At 41.8% G+C, this 16,660-nt stretch overlaps 1 protein-coding gene across 1 annotated transcript in view; it reads right to left on the reverse strand.

The window, feature by feature from the left end:
• Positions 1 to 13,716: 13,716 nt before the first annotated feature.
• The window catches only part of LOC138954546 (multiple epidermal growth factor-like domains protein 11), a 27,201-nt gene continuing 24,257 nt past the window's right edge, over positions 13,717 to 16,660 (reverse strand). The window contains exons 8-10 of the mRNA XM_070326363.1: positions 16,536 to 16,653; positions 15,595 to 15,668; positions 13,717 to 14,725 (exon numbers count right to left, since the gene is read on the reverse strand). Of these exons, the coding sequence (XP_070182464.1) occupies positions 14,349 to 14,725; positions 15,595 to 15,668; positions 16,536 to 16,653 (569 nt within the window). The 3' untranslated portion in view covers positions 13,717 to 14,348. The remainder of the gene's footprint in view (positions 14,726 to 15,594; positions 15,669 to 16,535; positions 16,654 to 16,660) is intronic.

The following is a 16,660-nucleotide window of genomic DNA, read 5'->3' on the forward strand; positions in this document are numbered from 1 at the left end:
ACATGGGCAAGGCCCCGTTGGGGGGTCTGGGGGGCTTAGCCCCCCAGAAGCTGAAGAGTTTTAGCTATTTTATGAACAATTTATGGCTTATCCCTGATTTTAAACATGATCAACTGGTGTCAGCAGCCACTCGTTATTTCTTTTAAAGTTAGTATTAATTTTTTTTTTGACAGCCGGGGGGAGGGGGGGGGTTCCGGAACCCCTGTAACCCCCCCCCCCTAATCCGCCCCTGCACTCATACACATTCAACTCCCACACCCTCACTCACACACATGAATATATATACTTGCACAATTTCACATTTCCAGAGCTAAATCTTTTAAACCCATTTTCTCAAAAACTATTGGGTGGATTGAAATTAAAGTACATGTATGTGTGATGGTAGAGTCTATAATCCTGACTAACGGTCAGTCTAGGGATCATGAAGGTGGGTGAAGGAATATACACTCATACACATTCAACTCCCACACCCTCACTCACACACATGAATATATACTTGCACAATTTCACATCTCCAGAGCTAAATCTTTTAAACCCATTTTCTCAAAAAGTATTGGGTGGATTGAAATTAAAGTACATGTATGTGTGATGGTAGAGTCTATGATAACAAAATCCCCAACGAACATGACTTTGATCGACTTTGACATGAGGATCAAGTGACCCAAACTGGCACGTCTCCCCGCCATAGTTCCTGAATTTAACCCATTGTTGATAAGTTTACAGCCGCTAAAATAAATCCAAGCTTAATGCAAAGAAGCGACAATTAGAATCTATGCCAAGCGTGTCCACGTTGCTGCATCTGGATCATCATGAAATCCGAGGAGAAATCGTACCTCTCACCCCCTTTCGAAAGACATTTTTCTTCAACGATTTTTGTGATGAAAAGTATGAGTCCTTACAATCTCAATTCTTCTTCATTGCCTATACAGCTTGCTGTCGAATTTACCTTTTTCGTTCAAGGAGAGGCTTCCTTTCCCTCCAGAAACATCAAAAAACGTTCAGCTTCAAGGGGGCTTTGCCCCCTTGCAACCCGCACCAAGGGGGCTTCGCCCCCTGGACCCCCACCAAGGGGCTTTGCCCCCTGGACCCCCATCTGTAACCCCCCCTAGTACTTACCTAGTCCGGCCCTGAATAGATCAACATACCTTGACATTTCGTCTTCGGAAAGACGGACCCGTAGCCGGACCTTTCCATCAAGGAAGGCATTCTCGCCGCATGCTTTGGTCTGGCTTGAATCCATAAAATATAACAGAAGTTTGATGACAGTACCGCTGCACGCCATTTTTGATCTTCGAATTCGAATTTGACTGAATGCACTCAAAACTTTAGCACGAAGCCCTTCCATTGGATGAAGTTTGGCAGACTTTTGCAATTCGCCTTCTGATTGGATCTCTTTTTTTGTGTGATTGGTTCTCTTAAAGGGAAGCAATCGCTGTCAAAATCATATTTCTGAATGTGTTGTTGCTTCCCTTCAATCGGGATTGGCTCCTTGACGAATAGAGGATCATAGAGTGATACAGCTGTGAAAAATGTACGTTGAAAATAAAATGCTTTGCAATAATGCCCATCACGATCACGAAAACAAATGACGATCACGATCACGAGACTTGATTTTTTTGTCATCACGGATCACGAGCAAAGTCCCATCACGATCACAGAAATGGAAATTTCGGCAATCACGGTCACAGAAAGGTCAAAAAACGCCAATCACGATCACGATTTTAAACCCTTTGGGGCCCTCTACTGTGTACAGAAGCTGACGATTGCAGTCTGAAAACGTATCTAAAGTACGCACGATAAAGGAAATGTAATGCACCCAAGGACCTGCTGTTTTAAAGTTCAGTGCGTCCCGGGGCCCCCTTAATACATTTCTAGTACGTGTTTTCGGCTTCTAGTGCGTTTATGACGCAAGGACGCGCACGTTGGGGAGCCCTGCAAGTAATGGCTGTTGAAAACTTCAGTTTAAAGGCACACTCAGCTTCACGTAAACCATCAGTGTCTGGTCATAGACACTGTCAGGAATTTACACACAGTGCAAACACCCTGTCGTTTAAACACTAACTGCTTGAGAACATCCTAGGTGCCCTCCGTCAAGAGCGAGCATTTTGCAAAGATTTTATTTCGTGCAGTCAGAACGAATTTACAATGAGACAAATCGGACGCCTCGTTTTGGCGCTAGAACTAACTTTTAAAATCTAAATAATAAATTGACAGCTTGTTAAATTCTTAAATCACAGAATCATTATTTTTTCATCAAGACAAGATCAGTACAATTCGAAGTTTTGAAAGTTTGAAAAAAGGGAGCCCGGAAGCAGGTCACGCAAGGCCAAGCAGACGAATTTTCTTTGAAGTCAATCGCCGCCGATAAGTTCGTGTCGATTGTTGCATTTTAGATTCAGAGGTACACAATAACGTGCTATTCTAGATAAAGCGAGTCGTATTGAAATCACAAACTGGTGACTAAATTGTGAAAAAAAGAAAGTGGATCACACGGGTTCACAAGGGCTCAGGGGTAAAATAAACCACGAAATCTGGTGTGTGGTTTACGCAAGCAAAATAGCCATTCAAACTAACTGTGTCATGTAATGCTATTAAATGTTGTTGTAAGTGTGTTCCAAAAGGTTAAACTTCCGATTGAACTGTTACGATCTCACATCAAAAAGGCTTACTTTAATAATACATTTTTTTGTATTGAAATGGATAGACGAATATTTTGTTCATGATCGAGTGACTTGCCTTGCCTTGCTTGTCAAATTTGCTTTTATATTGAATAATAAATGCCAGGTGCAATTGTTGAGATTCGACGGCACATTGGGGACGGTTGACATATAAGAAAACGTGTCAGCAGAACTTGAACTAACGAATTTGCCTTTGAATTACTTGAAGTGAGCTGAACGCATGTCTGCGAGCTTACTAGAGAAGTTGTGTCAACCAGAGTTTACACCCTTGTTTTTTTAAATATATTTTTCAATTATATGCTGCTCATGTATATTTTTTGGAACAGATAATTTGAAATCGTTTTGTTGTTGTTGTTGTTGTTGTTGTTGTTGTTGTTGTTGTTGTTGTTGTTGTTGTTGTTTTGTGTTAATAAATAAGTGTCACGAATAGTCGCGCGTATAACTGAATCGCATGACGTTATCAGCTGACCTTGGAAATAGGCGAGAACAAGGCTCTGTTTCTTGCTAACAGAGACAAAGAGGCAGATCATTGATAGCATTGCATACATATGTACAACTGACAAGACATTATATCACAGACTTTGATACCTGACTGAGATGCATGAAAATGAAATGTTTCAGATACTTACGCATGTTTTGTTGTGGCTGTGCCCAGGATCTCTGCACTGTTATCCACAAAAGAGAAACCAGCAAACACAAAATCCAGCAACAAGTCTGTGAGTCCGCCATTTCACTGATCAGTAGTGTTGCAGTGACTCCTGATCCAAACAGACATTCATTTTGCCAAGAAGGAAGTGAATTCCTACAACTATAGCCTTCGTTTTTTTTTTATCTGAACGTTGCATATCCTATCATAATGAAGTTTATTTAAAGGTGCGGTATCCGTGATTTTGCGGCTCGGTTAGTACAGCAGTTATCATGTTATGCTTACGTTATATATGTGCAATTGCGTCTCAGTTATTCATTGTGATATTGTGCCGTAGAGTTTATTCCAAATATGCAGTAATTACAACTTCCGTAATAAAATGTGCAGACCGCTCTTTAAATATCGTTTTGAAACAGGAAGAAAGTTTACGGGATGTAAAACTTGTTATGAAGCTCACAAGCAAGTAAAACAAACAGAAAACGGACTGACAGACAGACGCTTCTCGATTTGTCCGCTGCGTTCGACACCATTGACCACTCAATTATGACAGTCCGCCTTGAGGCAACTTTTGGCATCACAGGTTCTGCATTGTCCTGGTTTGAATCCTATCTCTCGGATAGGATTCAAACAGTCGTGGTAAACGGCATCAGTTCAGAATCCACAGTCCTTCAGTTCGGTGTTCCTCAGGGATCCGTATTGGGTCCAGTTCTTTTTGTTTTGTACATGAACCCCCTCTTTAACCTCGTCAAACAGTATCCTATCGATCACCACGCCTTTGCAGACGACAACCAGTTGTACAAAGACAGTGAGATTGATCAAATTGATACCACTGTGAGTGAAATGGAAGACTGTGTTGTTGCTGTAAAGGCGTGGATGACGGCTAACAAACTACAGCTAAACGACTCGAAAACTGAATCCATGCTTGTCAGGTCCCAGTACAGATCTTTCCCTGAAAATTCTTTGCCTTCTAGCATTCATGTCGGCGATAGCGACGTCAACTTTGTCTCTTCTGTGACTAATCTTGGCGTTACCTTCGACCACTTCCTCAACCTTTCCCAGCACGTCCAAAACATCCGCACAATTGCGTACAGTAACGTAAGGAAAATCAGTTCTATCCGCCACTATCTTACCCCCCAAGCCGCTCAAACTCTAGCCTGTTCTCTAGTTCTATCCAGAATAGACTATTGCAACAGCCTGTTCTATGGCTGTGATCAAAAACTTGTCGAGTCACTCCAAAAGGTACAAAACTCTGCCGCCAAAAGATATATCGTTCTAAGAAGTTTGATCATGTCACACCACTTCTTCGTTCCCTTCATTGGCTTCCCGTGTCCGCTCGTATCAGATACAAGCTTGCTTGTATCTGTTTCTCTGCCAAATTTGAAGATGGCCCTAAATACCTCAAGGAACTGCTCGTCACATATGACAATCCCTCTGACTACAACCTCCGCTCACGCGCTGACAGTCGCAAACTGGAAACTCTCGAGCGAAGCTTGCCTTCTTTTGGAGATCGCTCGTTTGCTTCTGCGGCTGCCATTGTCTGGAATTCTCTCCCTTCCTCCGTTCGCCATTCTGCTTCTAAGGACTCTTTCCGCAGTTCCCTTAAAACGCACCTTTTTCGCGAATCCTTGTAAATTGTCCTTGCCATCTTTATAGACTGTTAGAGGTGAAGTTGGATTCGTTGTTTGAATGTGTCATTTTTGGATAGTTACTTCACCTTTGATTGAGCCATAGGGTTGTGTATGAAATATGCATTTAGTCTTTGTTTTTCTTGCTGAGTGTATGTACAGTCTAGAGAGGAGACGGAAATGGTGTGAGCTTGTCCAGGGGGGTATATGAACATCTCAGTGGCAGGGGGATGGAAGCACTTGCTAGTGAGTGGGAGTGTGTATGCGCGTGGTGTGCACGAGGATGTATGCCCGTGAGTGATATTTGTAAATGTGTATTATGATAATATCATCTTTGTATTTATATTATTGAAATTGTTATATCTCGATGTACAGCGCTAAGAGCATAGTTAAATTTGTGAAGCGGCGCTATATAAGCTATCTTTATTATTATTATTATTATTATTAGTTGGACAGTTGGACACACACACACACACACACACACACACACACACACACACGCACGCACACACACACACACACACACACACACACACACACACACACACACACACACACACACACACACACACACACACTTCGATAAACACTCGGTCTCAAATTCGTGTTGAAAACTGTACCTTTGATGTCAGCACACCAGCAGTTTAAATTACTACGAAACAAATACATCCATTTTCAGGCCGGGGTTATTTGAGTAGTACATTAGCATCATGTCTGCAGTCTAGGACGGTGCCTTTACCTGTATAGGTAAGGCGATGATACTGAGGCGATAAGAGGACAACTTCCTTGTTCTGTTATCTGCGCCATGAAGTGGGACACACATTTAGCGTTATACATGTTACAAAAATCAGCAAGCAATAGACCCGGTATTGATCGTTTCTTTGATTGTATGTGTGCCTGCTTTTGTGTGTGGTTTATTAACAGCTATCGTGTTTTCAGCGTAGCCATAATTGTGACCCTCCACCACGGAATGAGTCGCATGTCACCTTTGCATGATGTTCATATTTTTACATTATCCTAAAGAGTTTTTTATGCTCTATCCAGTGGTGAAAACCGTTTTAGAAAAGAGCTATAAGCGTGTAACTAAGGTGACCCTCACACTGTTACCAGACTTATATTAAGCCTAGCGCAGAACCGCGCGAGGTGACATGCGACTCATTTCGTGGTGGAGGGTCACATATAGGGTCGGATATTTTGACGAAAACAAGTATAATACGCCGAGTCGAAGAGATGGCATATGATACTTGTTCGAGTCAAAATATCCGACGCTTTCGCTGCATTCTTCAAAATGGTATCCCCAAACGTTTTTCTCTTCACTTTTTTTGTATTTAAAAGCTAGCCAGAAATGACGTCATCAAAAATAGAAATTAACAAAAGTGAAGAAAAAAAGTTTGGGGATACCATTTTGAAGAATGCACATATAAAAATCAAATCTGATCAGTAATTTGTTTGATTACTCTACACATACACACACACACACACACACACACACGCACACACACACACACACACATATACACACACGCACACACACACACACGCACACGCACGTACACACAAACGCTCACACACAAACCATCACCTTCGTCTCGATTCCCAGTCTATCAGAATGCATTCAGTTAAAGACTAAATGTAAAAACACATCTGAAGTGAGGATACAAACAATCGTTCAGGGTGCTTGAAAAGCTGAGTGGCTGTTTATTCAATGTTAAATTTAATGTCCAATTACAATTAACTACGCTCCCATCGTGCGTGGCACTGAAAGGAATACTGATGCGAACTTCCCTGTTTGGTGCGACCTGAAACCCAAAACAAAAAACACCGGTGATGTTGTTTTTTTCGAAAATAGGGCACGGATGTTTCGTTTTCACATGGCTGTGACTCAACAGTACTTCCTATGTTGCTGAATGGATTTGCATAAAACGGTCTCCCGACCTGTTAAATTCATTAAGTTTTGTATTCATAACGTAATCAATTTCTTTGAAGATTGTGCACACTTGCAGTGAGACATATAGGATACTTTTATTGTCATAAAAAATTATGTGAAAAAGTCAATCTGCGCTCGAATTACATTATTAGTAAAACGACGACCTTACATTACAACGTTAGTGCTCCAAAAGGAAAAGTCATTGACAAAGTGTAGTCACTATAGAGTTTTTAGTTATTTTATCACGGAGGTCAGAATCTGTATAAAAAGATTTAGGAAGCAACAATATTCGTAGATAAAACACAGTAACATTGACCATTACGTTCTGTCTGCTGTTTATCTGGTTTGTTGTCTTTACAGACAGATCAAAGTGTGTGTGTGTGTGTGTGTGTGTGTGTGTGTGTGTGTGTGTGTGTGTGTGTGTGTGTGTGTGTGTGTGTGTGTGTGTGTGTGTGTGTGTGAACATTTTGCGTCGTTTACAATAGGACGTTTCATAAACTTAACCTTTTTTGTTTATTATTCCTGTGACAGGGGAGGCTACCGCTCCTTTCACAGCAGACTCTGCACCCGAGTTATTGGCCTTTAAGTCAACACCTGTGGATTGTAGAATTCTGTTTGTGATGGGGTCTGGTGGTTTCCGATTGTCTGTATGTTCATGGAAACTTTCGGGTTTGCATAACAGTTTTTATAGGGCTAAGAAATTAGCCCTAACATTTTCAATCCTGTTTGATTGCACTTCGCTTCCCGAGGTGATCGTAGTGTTTCGGCACTCGGTTACATTCCGACAAAGGTTTTTTTGCGATGCATGCGTCAAACACAAAAAACTAAATTACTAAAAGTGTTGGAGAACCACAAGTTTTATCATTCACAACCCCGGAGAGTAAGCTGTCGTGTTTGTACGGAAAGAGATAGCAGTGTTTCCATGAAACCCAAACGTTACAAGATAACAGGCCAGCAAGTCGAACGCAACATAGCAACTGCAAGGATAACTGATAACTGATAATCCCGGCTATCTCCAACTTCACGTCAACAATGTGACAGATTTAACCCAGTCGCCTTATGCGTATTTAAAACAATCAGACCTACTGTCGGTTTAAAATACTAAACCTGTAGAGCCTGTCAGATCAGACTGCCAAGTAAGTGAGTGAATAGGAAACAAGTCGGCTAAAGCGCATTCAATTTATATAGTCAACACTCCAAGAATGAAACTGAACACACTGCATGGTTTTTACAAACACTAGTAAATCATAGGTTGGTGGAAATCCCGCGCTGATACATTGTCTCGGTAACTACACAAGCCTCATGAAGCTAACTTGCATAAAACGGACTCCTCTCTGATTGAACCATTCAGTTTGGTATTCACTGAATGTAAACAAGAATAAAGTAGTTGCGCTGAACATGTATTGGCATACTCGAGTTCTTTAATTAACACACACTGATTGATGAATGACTTTCCATTGTCATGAAAGCATTTTGAACACCATTTCTACCGGACTCAACTTGAAATCAAGTATAGATAAGACAAAAATATATTGCAGTAGATCAAAACATTGTTCATGGTGCAAGTATATATGGTAGAAGGAAGTAGACATTTTATTCTTGCTCAGTACGGCGCCACACGTTCCGACATTGTATCAACAGAACGGGAATGAAAGCACGTAGGCCTACGCTTGTTCCACAAAACGCTCTCATGTATTTCTCAATCAAACGGTGCAGTTTCCCTTTTGTCAAGTTTGCTTGTTATGTTAGAACTTGTTCAGCTGAAAACCAAAACACCCCGGCAGACAAATGGGCCGGGTCAGCCTTTTGATAAAAATGACAACATGTGTATAGCAGAAGACAGTATTTTATATGTTGCCTGATAGGGAAAACAAATCGTCGACTTTCATTTCCTTCCAAATTAACTGATATTGGCAAGCCGACACGCACAATTCGCCGTTTATTTGTAACATAACCCTCTGTTAAAACTGCGACTTTCTTGCTGAAAAAGGTTGGTTTACAAAACAAAATCTTACTTTGAAGCTGTAAACGTAGCTAGCTATACTTTGTCTACCAACCTTCGGCTGCAAAAAAAGGACATACATTCTGAAAACAAACACAAAGATCCCCCCCTCCCCTCACATACCCCGATCCACCCCCCCCCCCCCCCCCCGACACGCACAGAGATGGCCAGGGCCCTACATTCGGATGTGGCACTTTTGTTTACATGCTCGTGACTATACTGTGTGGTGTAAAGTGGAGTGATTCAATACTTAGGCGATGAGTTGCAAAGTCCATCGTGCAGTATGCGTGTATGTTTTCTATTTTGTGTGTGTCTGTGTGCGCGTGTGTCTGTTTGTGTGTTTTTATTTTCTGCTGATATGCTGAATCAAAAGAGAAGACAGGTTAATGTCAACAACAACAAAAAAGCCCAGGACAGCTCAAATTCAGCGTCAACGTTTCCGCATTTGAAGGCCCCTTCAGGACCACATTGAGAAAGTAAATTACAACAACACAAAAGCAAACAAGAGGCGAAGCCTTCAAGGCTCACGTAAGAAATCGACAAACAGTAACACAAACTCAATCACTTCGTCACACATACACACACACACACACACACACACACAGACACACACACACACACACACAGTAAGCGGCATAGGTGACACTGTGCAAGAAAGCGAGACACTAGATCTAGATCTGAATGGCCGATTTCGAAGAAAAAACTAGTCTCGGCCCGCTCATAATAAAAACAAGTCGCGTAAGGCGAAAATACAATATTTAGTCAAGTAGCTGTCGAACTCACAGAATGAAACTGACTCGTAGCATCGTCAGTCCACCGCTCATGGCAAAGGCAGTGAAATTGACAAGAAGAGCGGGGTAGTAGTTGCGCTAAGAAGGATAGCACGCTTTTCTGTACCTCTCTTTGTTTTAACTTTCTGAGCGTGTTTTTAATCCAAACATATCATATCCATATATTTTTGGAATCAGGAACCGACAAGGAATAAGATGAAAGTGTTTTTAAATTGATTTCGAAAACAAAAATTGATAATAATTTTTATATATTTAATTTTCAGAGCTTGTTTTTAATCCGAATATAACATATTTATATGTTTTTGGAATCAGCAAATGATGGAGAATAAGATAAACGTAAATTTGGATCGTTTTATAAATTTTTATTTTTTTTTACAATTTTCAGATTTTTAATGACCAAAGTCATTAATTAATTTTTAAGCCACCAAGCTGAAATGCAATACCGAACCCCGGGCTTCGTCGAAGATTACTTGACCAAAATTTCAACCAATTTGGTTGAAAAATGAGGGCGTGACAGTGCCGCCTCAACTTTCACGAAAAGCCGGATATGACGTCATCAAAGACATTTATAAAAAAAATGAAAAAAACGTTCGGGGATTTCATACCCAGAAACTCTCATGTCAAATTTCATAAAGATCGGTCCAGTAGTTTAGTCTGAATCGCTCTACACACACACACACACAGACACACAGACACACAGACACACACACACACGCACATACACCACGACCCTCGTTTCGATTCCCCCTCGATGTTAAAATATTTAGTCAAAACTTGACTAAATATAATGACCGAGACTTTCAGTAATTCCTTCGCGTGACGTCTAACCCTCTTACGTCATAATGTGACGTCTTCAAATGTTGTGACGTCTTTAAATGTTAAAGTTTCTACCACAGACATACATGTATACATACATACATACGCACGCACGCACGCACGCACGCACAGACAGACAAAAGTTAGCATCGCAATTCGCATAGGCTACACTTACGTGAGCCAAAAACCAGAGAACAAAAACAAAAACAAGAACACTGAGGCGTGATTAACCGTTCAGTCAAGCGAATGCACGCTGACATACGTCCGCTTTCCTGTCACCTTCCGAACACACACACACACACACACACACACACACACACACACACACACACACACACACACACACACACACATACACACACACACATTCGGTCCCTTATGTCCCACTTCAACCTCAGATAAGCCTCCTAAATCTTCATCCTACTGCATTGACAAACGTATGAAATACATGGTACGATCGTATCGTAGCATCTTGTTATTATGCATAGAAATGGTGTGTTTTTATTGTTGTGCAAAGTTTTAAAATAAATTAGAACAAATCATTCTTTCCTTCTGCCCTTGATCCGAATGTGTGTAATGGTATTCTTATTAAAAAAAAAATTCTGTGTTCGGAGTTTCCAGAGATTTACAATGGGAACTTCAACTATTTATAAAGCAGAGGATTAGCGACAAATCAAACCAATGTAAAGAAATGCTGGGCAGTGTAGCACAAATCTGCCTCATTTTTCGACGGCCAAATGATCACCTCGTGCTAAATCTCGGTGAATGTTTTCTTACCATGAAAGGATTTATGTAGGTGCCGAGGAGAAGTGTTTAGCATTTAGTTTCCAACTGCTAAGTTATTTTTTTAAAGAATCTTGGTTACTTCCATTATGTTCATGTAATTCATTTGCTGTCTGTTTGCTTGTCAGTCTGTTTGTCAGTCTGTTTGCTGGTTTGTTAGTCTGTTGAGAACGCAAATACATTGCTCTGAACAAGTTACTCAAACTCCAAGTTGTGTCCTGAGGCTTGAACTGTTCGTAGATGGTCGCATTGACCTAGTGGATAAAACGCCGGCCTCACAAGCGGAATGTCGTGGGTCGTGCTTTCGAATCTCGGCCGCGCTTGGTGAGTTATGGTTGGGGGCGCAGTGGCGTGGTGGTAAGACGTCGGCCTCCCAATCGGGAGGTCGTGAATTCGAATCCCGGTCGCGGCCGCCTGGTGGGTTAAGAGTGGAGATTTTTCCGATCTCCCAGGTCAACTTATGTGCAGACCTGCTGGTGACTTAACCCCCTTCGTGTTTACACGCAAGCACAAGACCAAGTGCGCACGGAAAAGATCCTGTAATCCATGTCAGAGTTCGGTGGGTTATAGAAACACGAAAATATCCAGCATGCCTCCCCCGAAATCGGCGTATGCTGCCTGAATGGCGGGTTAAAAACAGTTATACACGTAAAACTCCACTCGTGCTAAAAACATGAATGAACGTGGGAGTCTAAGCCCATGAACGAAGAAGAAGAAGAAGTTATGGGTGGAGATTTGTCCGATCTCCCTGGTCAACGTATGTGCAGACCTGCTAGTGCCTTATGCCCCTTCGTGTGTACGAGAAGTACAAGACCGAGTGCGCAAGGAAAAGATCATGTAATTCATGTCGGAGTTCGGAATGGCGGGGTAAAAACGGTCATACGCGTAAAAACTCACTCGTGGGAAAAAACACACGAGTGTACGTTGGAGTTTTAGCCCATGAACGTAGAAGAAGAACAGTTCGTGAGTCAGTCTTCGGAGAGGTTGGGAGGAAGAGGGGGTGGTGGTAGAGCAGATACACATTAAAAGGATCTTGTCTGGCTTTCGCGAGTTATGATCGGACAAGCCTTCATTTGCATCTCATATTTATCATAAATTTAAGTTATCTTTTTCAACCTTTTCTTAATGTTACTCAACTATTACTTGATCGTTTGAGCCCAAAAATATATGTCCTTGCGTTTGAGAAGAGCATTGTTCCACATAGAAAACAACAACAAATCAATTGCCTGCTTAGAGCTGGCAATTAAATATTGAATTTATTGTGTGTTTTGACATTGTTTTCACTTATAAACTTAATTCAGCAACACATTCCAACTTTGCGCGGGGGAAAGAAAGACTGTTAATTTTCTGAATATGTCCAAGATGTCAAATGTATCAAACTGAAAAAATATGTGGTGGTTCATATGATCGCGTTAATGAGCAGGATGGTTCATAACAAATGTAAAATTGATTAAACGCGTGTGTGTGTGTGTGTGTGTGTGTGTGTGTGTGTGTGTGTGTGTGTGTGTGTGTGTGTGTGTGTGTATGTGTGTGTGTGTGTGTTCTAATCATGCTGAATCAAAAACAGAAGACAGGTTAATGTTAAAAAAAACAAAATATATCTTTATTCAAAACGCCAAGGACAGCACATATTCAGCTTCAACGTTTTTGTCTTTGAACGGCCCCATCAGGACCACATTTAAAATGTTTTGCTTTTTTAAGCAAAAAAGCAGAGAAAAAAAAATGAAAATGATCAAATATAATGTTTGCTAATACACACTCATTATTTATGCTCTATGTACAATTCAACAGACACAAATTAAATGTGTACATCCTAAAAATGTATTTTTATTGACATGGCACACTGCTCTTGCATTTTTCATAAACTTGGAAAAAGCACACAAAAATACACACAAAAACAATTCAAACACAAGACACACCGATCATTGTAACTATCATCTTTCTACGTTGGTATCAACAGCAATAGCAGCAGAGCCGCTGATTGATCGAGAACAAGCATAGCAGCCACAGTCCTTCAGTCCGGTGAAAACATCTCTTCTCACACTATCAGGTCTGGCCAGGCTTTAACATGGGATAAGGCCATCGCTTCACTCGAATAATACCAACACACACACACACACACACACACACACACACACACACATACACACACACACACACACACACGCACGCACACAAACACACACACACACATACACACGCACGCACATGCACACGCACTCACACACACACACACACACACACACGCACGCACGCACGCACACACACACACACACGCACACAAACACACATGTACACACATTTACACACACACACTTACACACTCACACACACATACACACACACATACACACACACACACACACACACACACCCACCCACACACACACACACACGCACGCACGCACACAAACACACTCACACACACACGTACACACACGTACACACACTAAAACACACACACACACACGCACACTCACACCCATATACCATCCTGTTCGCAGTGCCATTTTCGTGAGCGAGAATACAACATTCATTTGACAGTTTGAGACAAAAACATTCAAGTAGGAGAGTGTATGCAAACTGAATAGCTGTTTTGCTAACCAAAACGATTTGCACGAGTACCCGAGCTCATTAATTTTGTTCGAAGCAAGGGGAACAACTCCTTATATCATCATCAGAATTATCATTACCGTAATTACCTAATTCAGGTTAAATCAGACACATTAAATCCAGTAGGGTTGCATCTCGTTAGCAATCAGTTAATTAAGCGCACGCAGCAGCAAATCTATAACATATTACTACATAAATATCTGTACATGTTTACATCAACATGCGGAATACGTATATGTATATCCTTTTTCCCAAATTCAGTGGCGTTAAGAAGCGTTTCACTGCCAAAGAACCATTCTTTAAGTTGTCAATCATTAGAAGTTGTCTGGTACACTAGGAGTACTGCATAAACCCTTAGTAGCCTACACCAGCCAATATCAGAGACAACGATGCAGTAACCATTTCTAATCAAACAAACATTCTTCCTCTACTCGACCTAGGATCTAGTTAGCCTAAACTGCAGTCCTTTAGGCGTTCGTGTATATGTGTTTTTCCTTTCCGGATATTTTTTTCTTTCGATGCCTCTCGATGTCTTCCTGACTCTTCTTTCCACTGGACTTGGACACTGTTATTTCTTCGTAACTAGACCCCTCTGTAGTATTCTGATACTCCGTGGTCACCTGCTTCCGCTCCTCTGTGCCCATGGGTTTGGTATTGTAGTAATCTTGACTCGGGTGGGTTAAATCGTCGTAAGGTCTGATGTCGTCTTCGCGGATCTCATAGTTGTCGAGACGGTCGTAGGGATCAGAGAGAGTTTCAGTGCCTTGTTCCGCCACGTGGGTCGACTCCATTGGTGCAGAGGGGCGTGGTGGCAGTGCTGGAGATGGCACGTCTATGCTGGTCTCTACAAGAGCAGAACACTCAACCAGTTTAAGAAAGAACACAAACACACTTCTGTCTAACAAAGGTGTTGTGCTGTGTTGTGTTGTGTTGTGGTGTGGTGTGGGGTAGGGTGGGGTGGGGTGTGGTGTGGTGTGGTGTGGTGTGGTGTTGGTGTGGTGTGTTGTGGTGGTGTGTTGTGGTGGTGGTGTGTTGTGGTGGTGTGTTGTGGTGGTGTGTTGTGTTGTGGTGTTGTGTGGTGTTGTGTTGTGTTGGTGTGGTGTTGGTGTGGTGTGGTGTGGTGTGGTGTGGTGTGGTGTGGTGTTGCGTTGCGTTGCGTTGCGTTGCGTTGCGTTGCATTGCATTGCATTGCATTGTATCGTATTGTATTGTATTGTATCGTATCGTTTTGTATTGTATTGTATTGTATTTTATTGTAATGTAGATTCTTGCACTGTACTGTTTTGCAACATAATACATTGTAAGGTTATGTTCTACATTGAATTGCGTTGTATTTTTATTTGTAATGAGAGAGAGAGAGAGAGAGAGAGAGAGAGAGAGAGAGAGAGAGAGAGAGAGAGAGAGAGAGAGAGAGAGAGAGAGAGAGAGTTTTTTTTTGAATTTTTACTAACATTTCTGTGTTGTGAGTTTGCACAGATTTACAAGGGAAACTCAAACAACTTATAAAGAGCAATATCAGCAACAAAGCAAACCAATGGAAAGAAATGCTTGGCAGTGTACCATAAATATTAATCTGTTTTATTTATGTATCTGCAGATGGCCAAATGATTAAATTCAGTGTAACCATATATCAACTTACAGAAGAAAACCAAGCAAACAAATAACAAACAAACGTACACACAACGTAACGGAGAGCGACCATAACCTACTCACCTTTAAATGTAGGGTGAATGTCTTTCGGAGCCGAATTGTCTCGATCAGACCTCGCAGACCTGGACTTACGCAACCTGTAATATATGTTCGATACAAGTGGGTAAACTGTGAAGAATGTTAGATTCATTCAAGTCACCGCTCCATTTAGACGTACACGATCTGATAAAGATAATCCCCACAATCTAGATTTGGAATAATGTTTCTACTTTCACGAAATCTACAATCATCCAGGATATGATTTCAGTGTTTAAAACGATACAACTTGTAAACTGATCACAATAAACATAAGATTGAAAGAGAAAACGGCGCTGAAGTTCACGGTTTGTTTCGAGGTAGTGTTCAATAGGTGAGCTATTGCCCTGGGGGCTTCTGTGAACAATGCATGGGTATGTGTGAGAGTGTGTATTTGAGTTCGCACTGTGTATGTGTACATGCGTCTGAACACCAGTGCGTGTGTGTGTGTGTGTATGTGTGTGTGTGTGTGTGTGTGTGTGTATGTGTGTGTGTATGTATGTGTGTGTGCGTGTGTGTGTGGGGGGGGGGGGGTGGGGGGGTGGGTGTGCGTGCGTGCGTGCCTACGCACGTGCGTGTGTGTGTGTGTGTGTTTGTCAATGTGTGTGTGTGTTTGTCAATGTGTGTGTGTGTGTATGTGTGTGTGTGTGTGTGCGTGTGTGTGTGTGTGTGTGTGTGTGCGTGTGTGTGTGTGTGTGTTTGTGTGTGTGCGTGTGTGTATGTATATGTGTGTGTGTGTGTGTGTGTGTGTGTGTGTGTGTGTGTGTGTGTGTGTGTGTGTGTGTGCGCGCGCGCCTACGTTTGTGTTCGTACGTGTGTGTGGGCAGGCGTGCGTGATTGAAAGCACGTGTGCGTGCACATGCGAGGCAGTCCACATCTTGAGAACAAAAATCAAAAATAGTGTTCGGCTCATTGCCTCAGGAGCTCACCAGATAACAACAGCGAGAATGATGATGGCAACAGCGAGAATGACACCAACACCCGCAATGGTACCGATCAGCGTTGTGATGCTGGAATCCTTTCCAATGTTGTCACTGCCTTGGGGAACTGCAGA

This window comes from Littorina saxatilis, unplaced genomic scaffold (genome assembly GCF_037325665.1).
Source record: "Littorina saxatilis isolate snail1 unplaced genomic scaffold, US_GU_Lsax_2.0 scaffold_187, whole genome shotgun sequence".
In the NCBI taxonomy this organism is placed as follows: Eukaryota; Metazoa; Mollusca; class Gastropoda; order Littorinimorpha; family Littorinidae; genus Littorina; species Littorina saxatilis.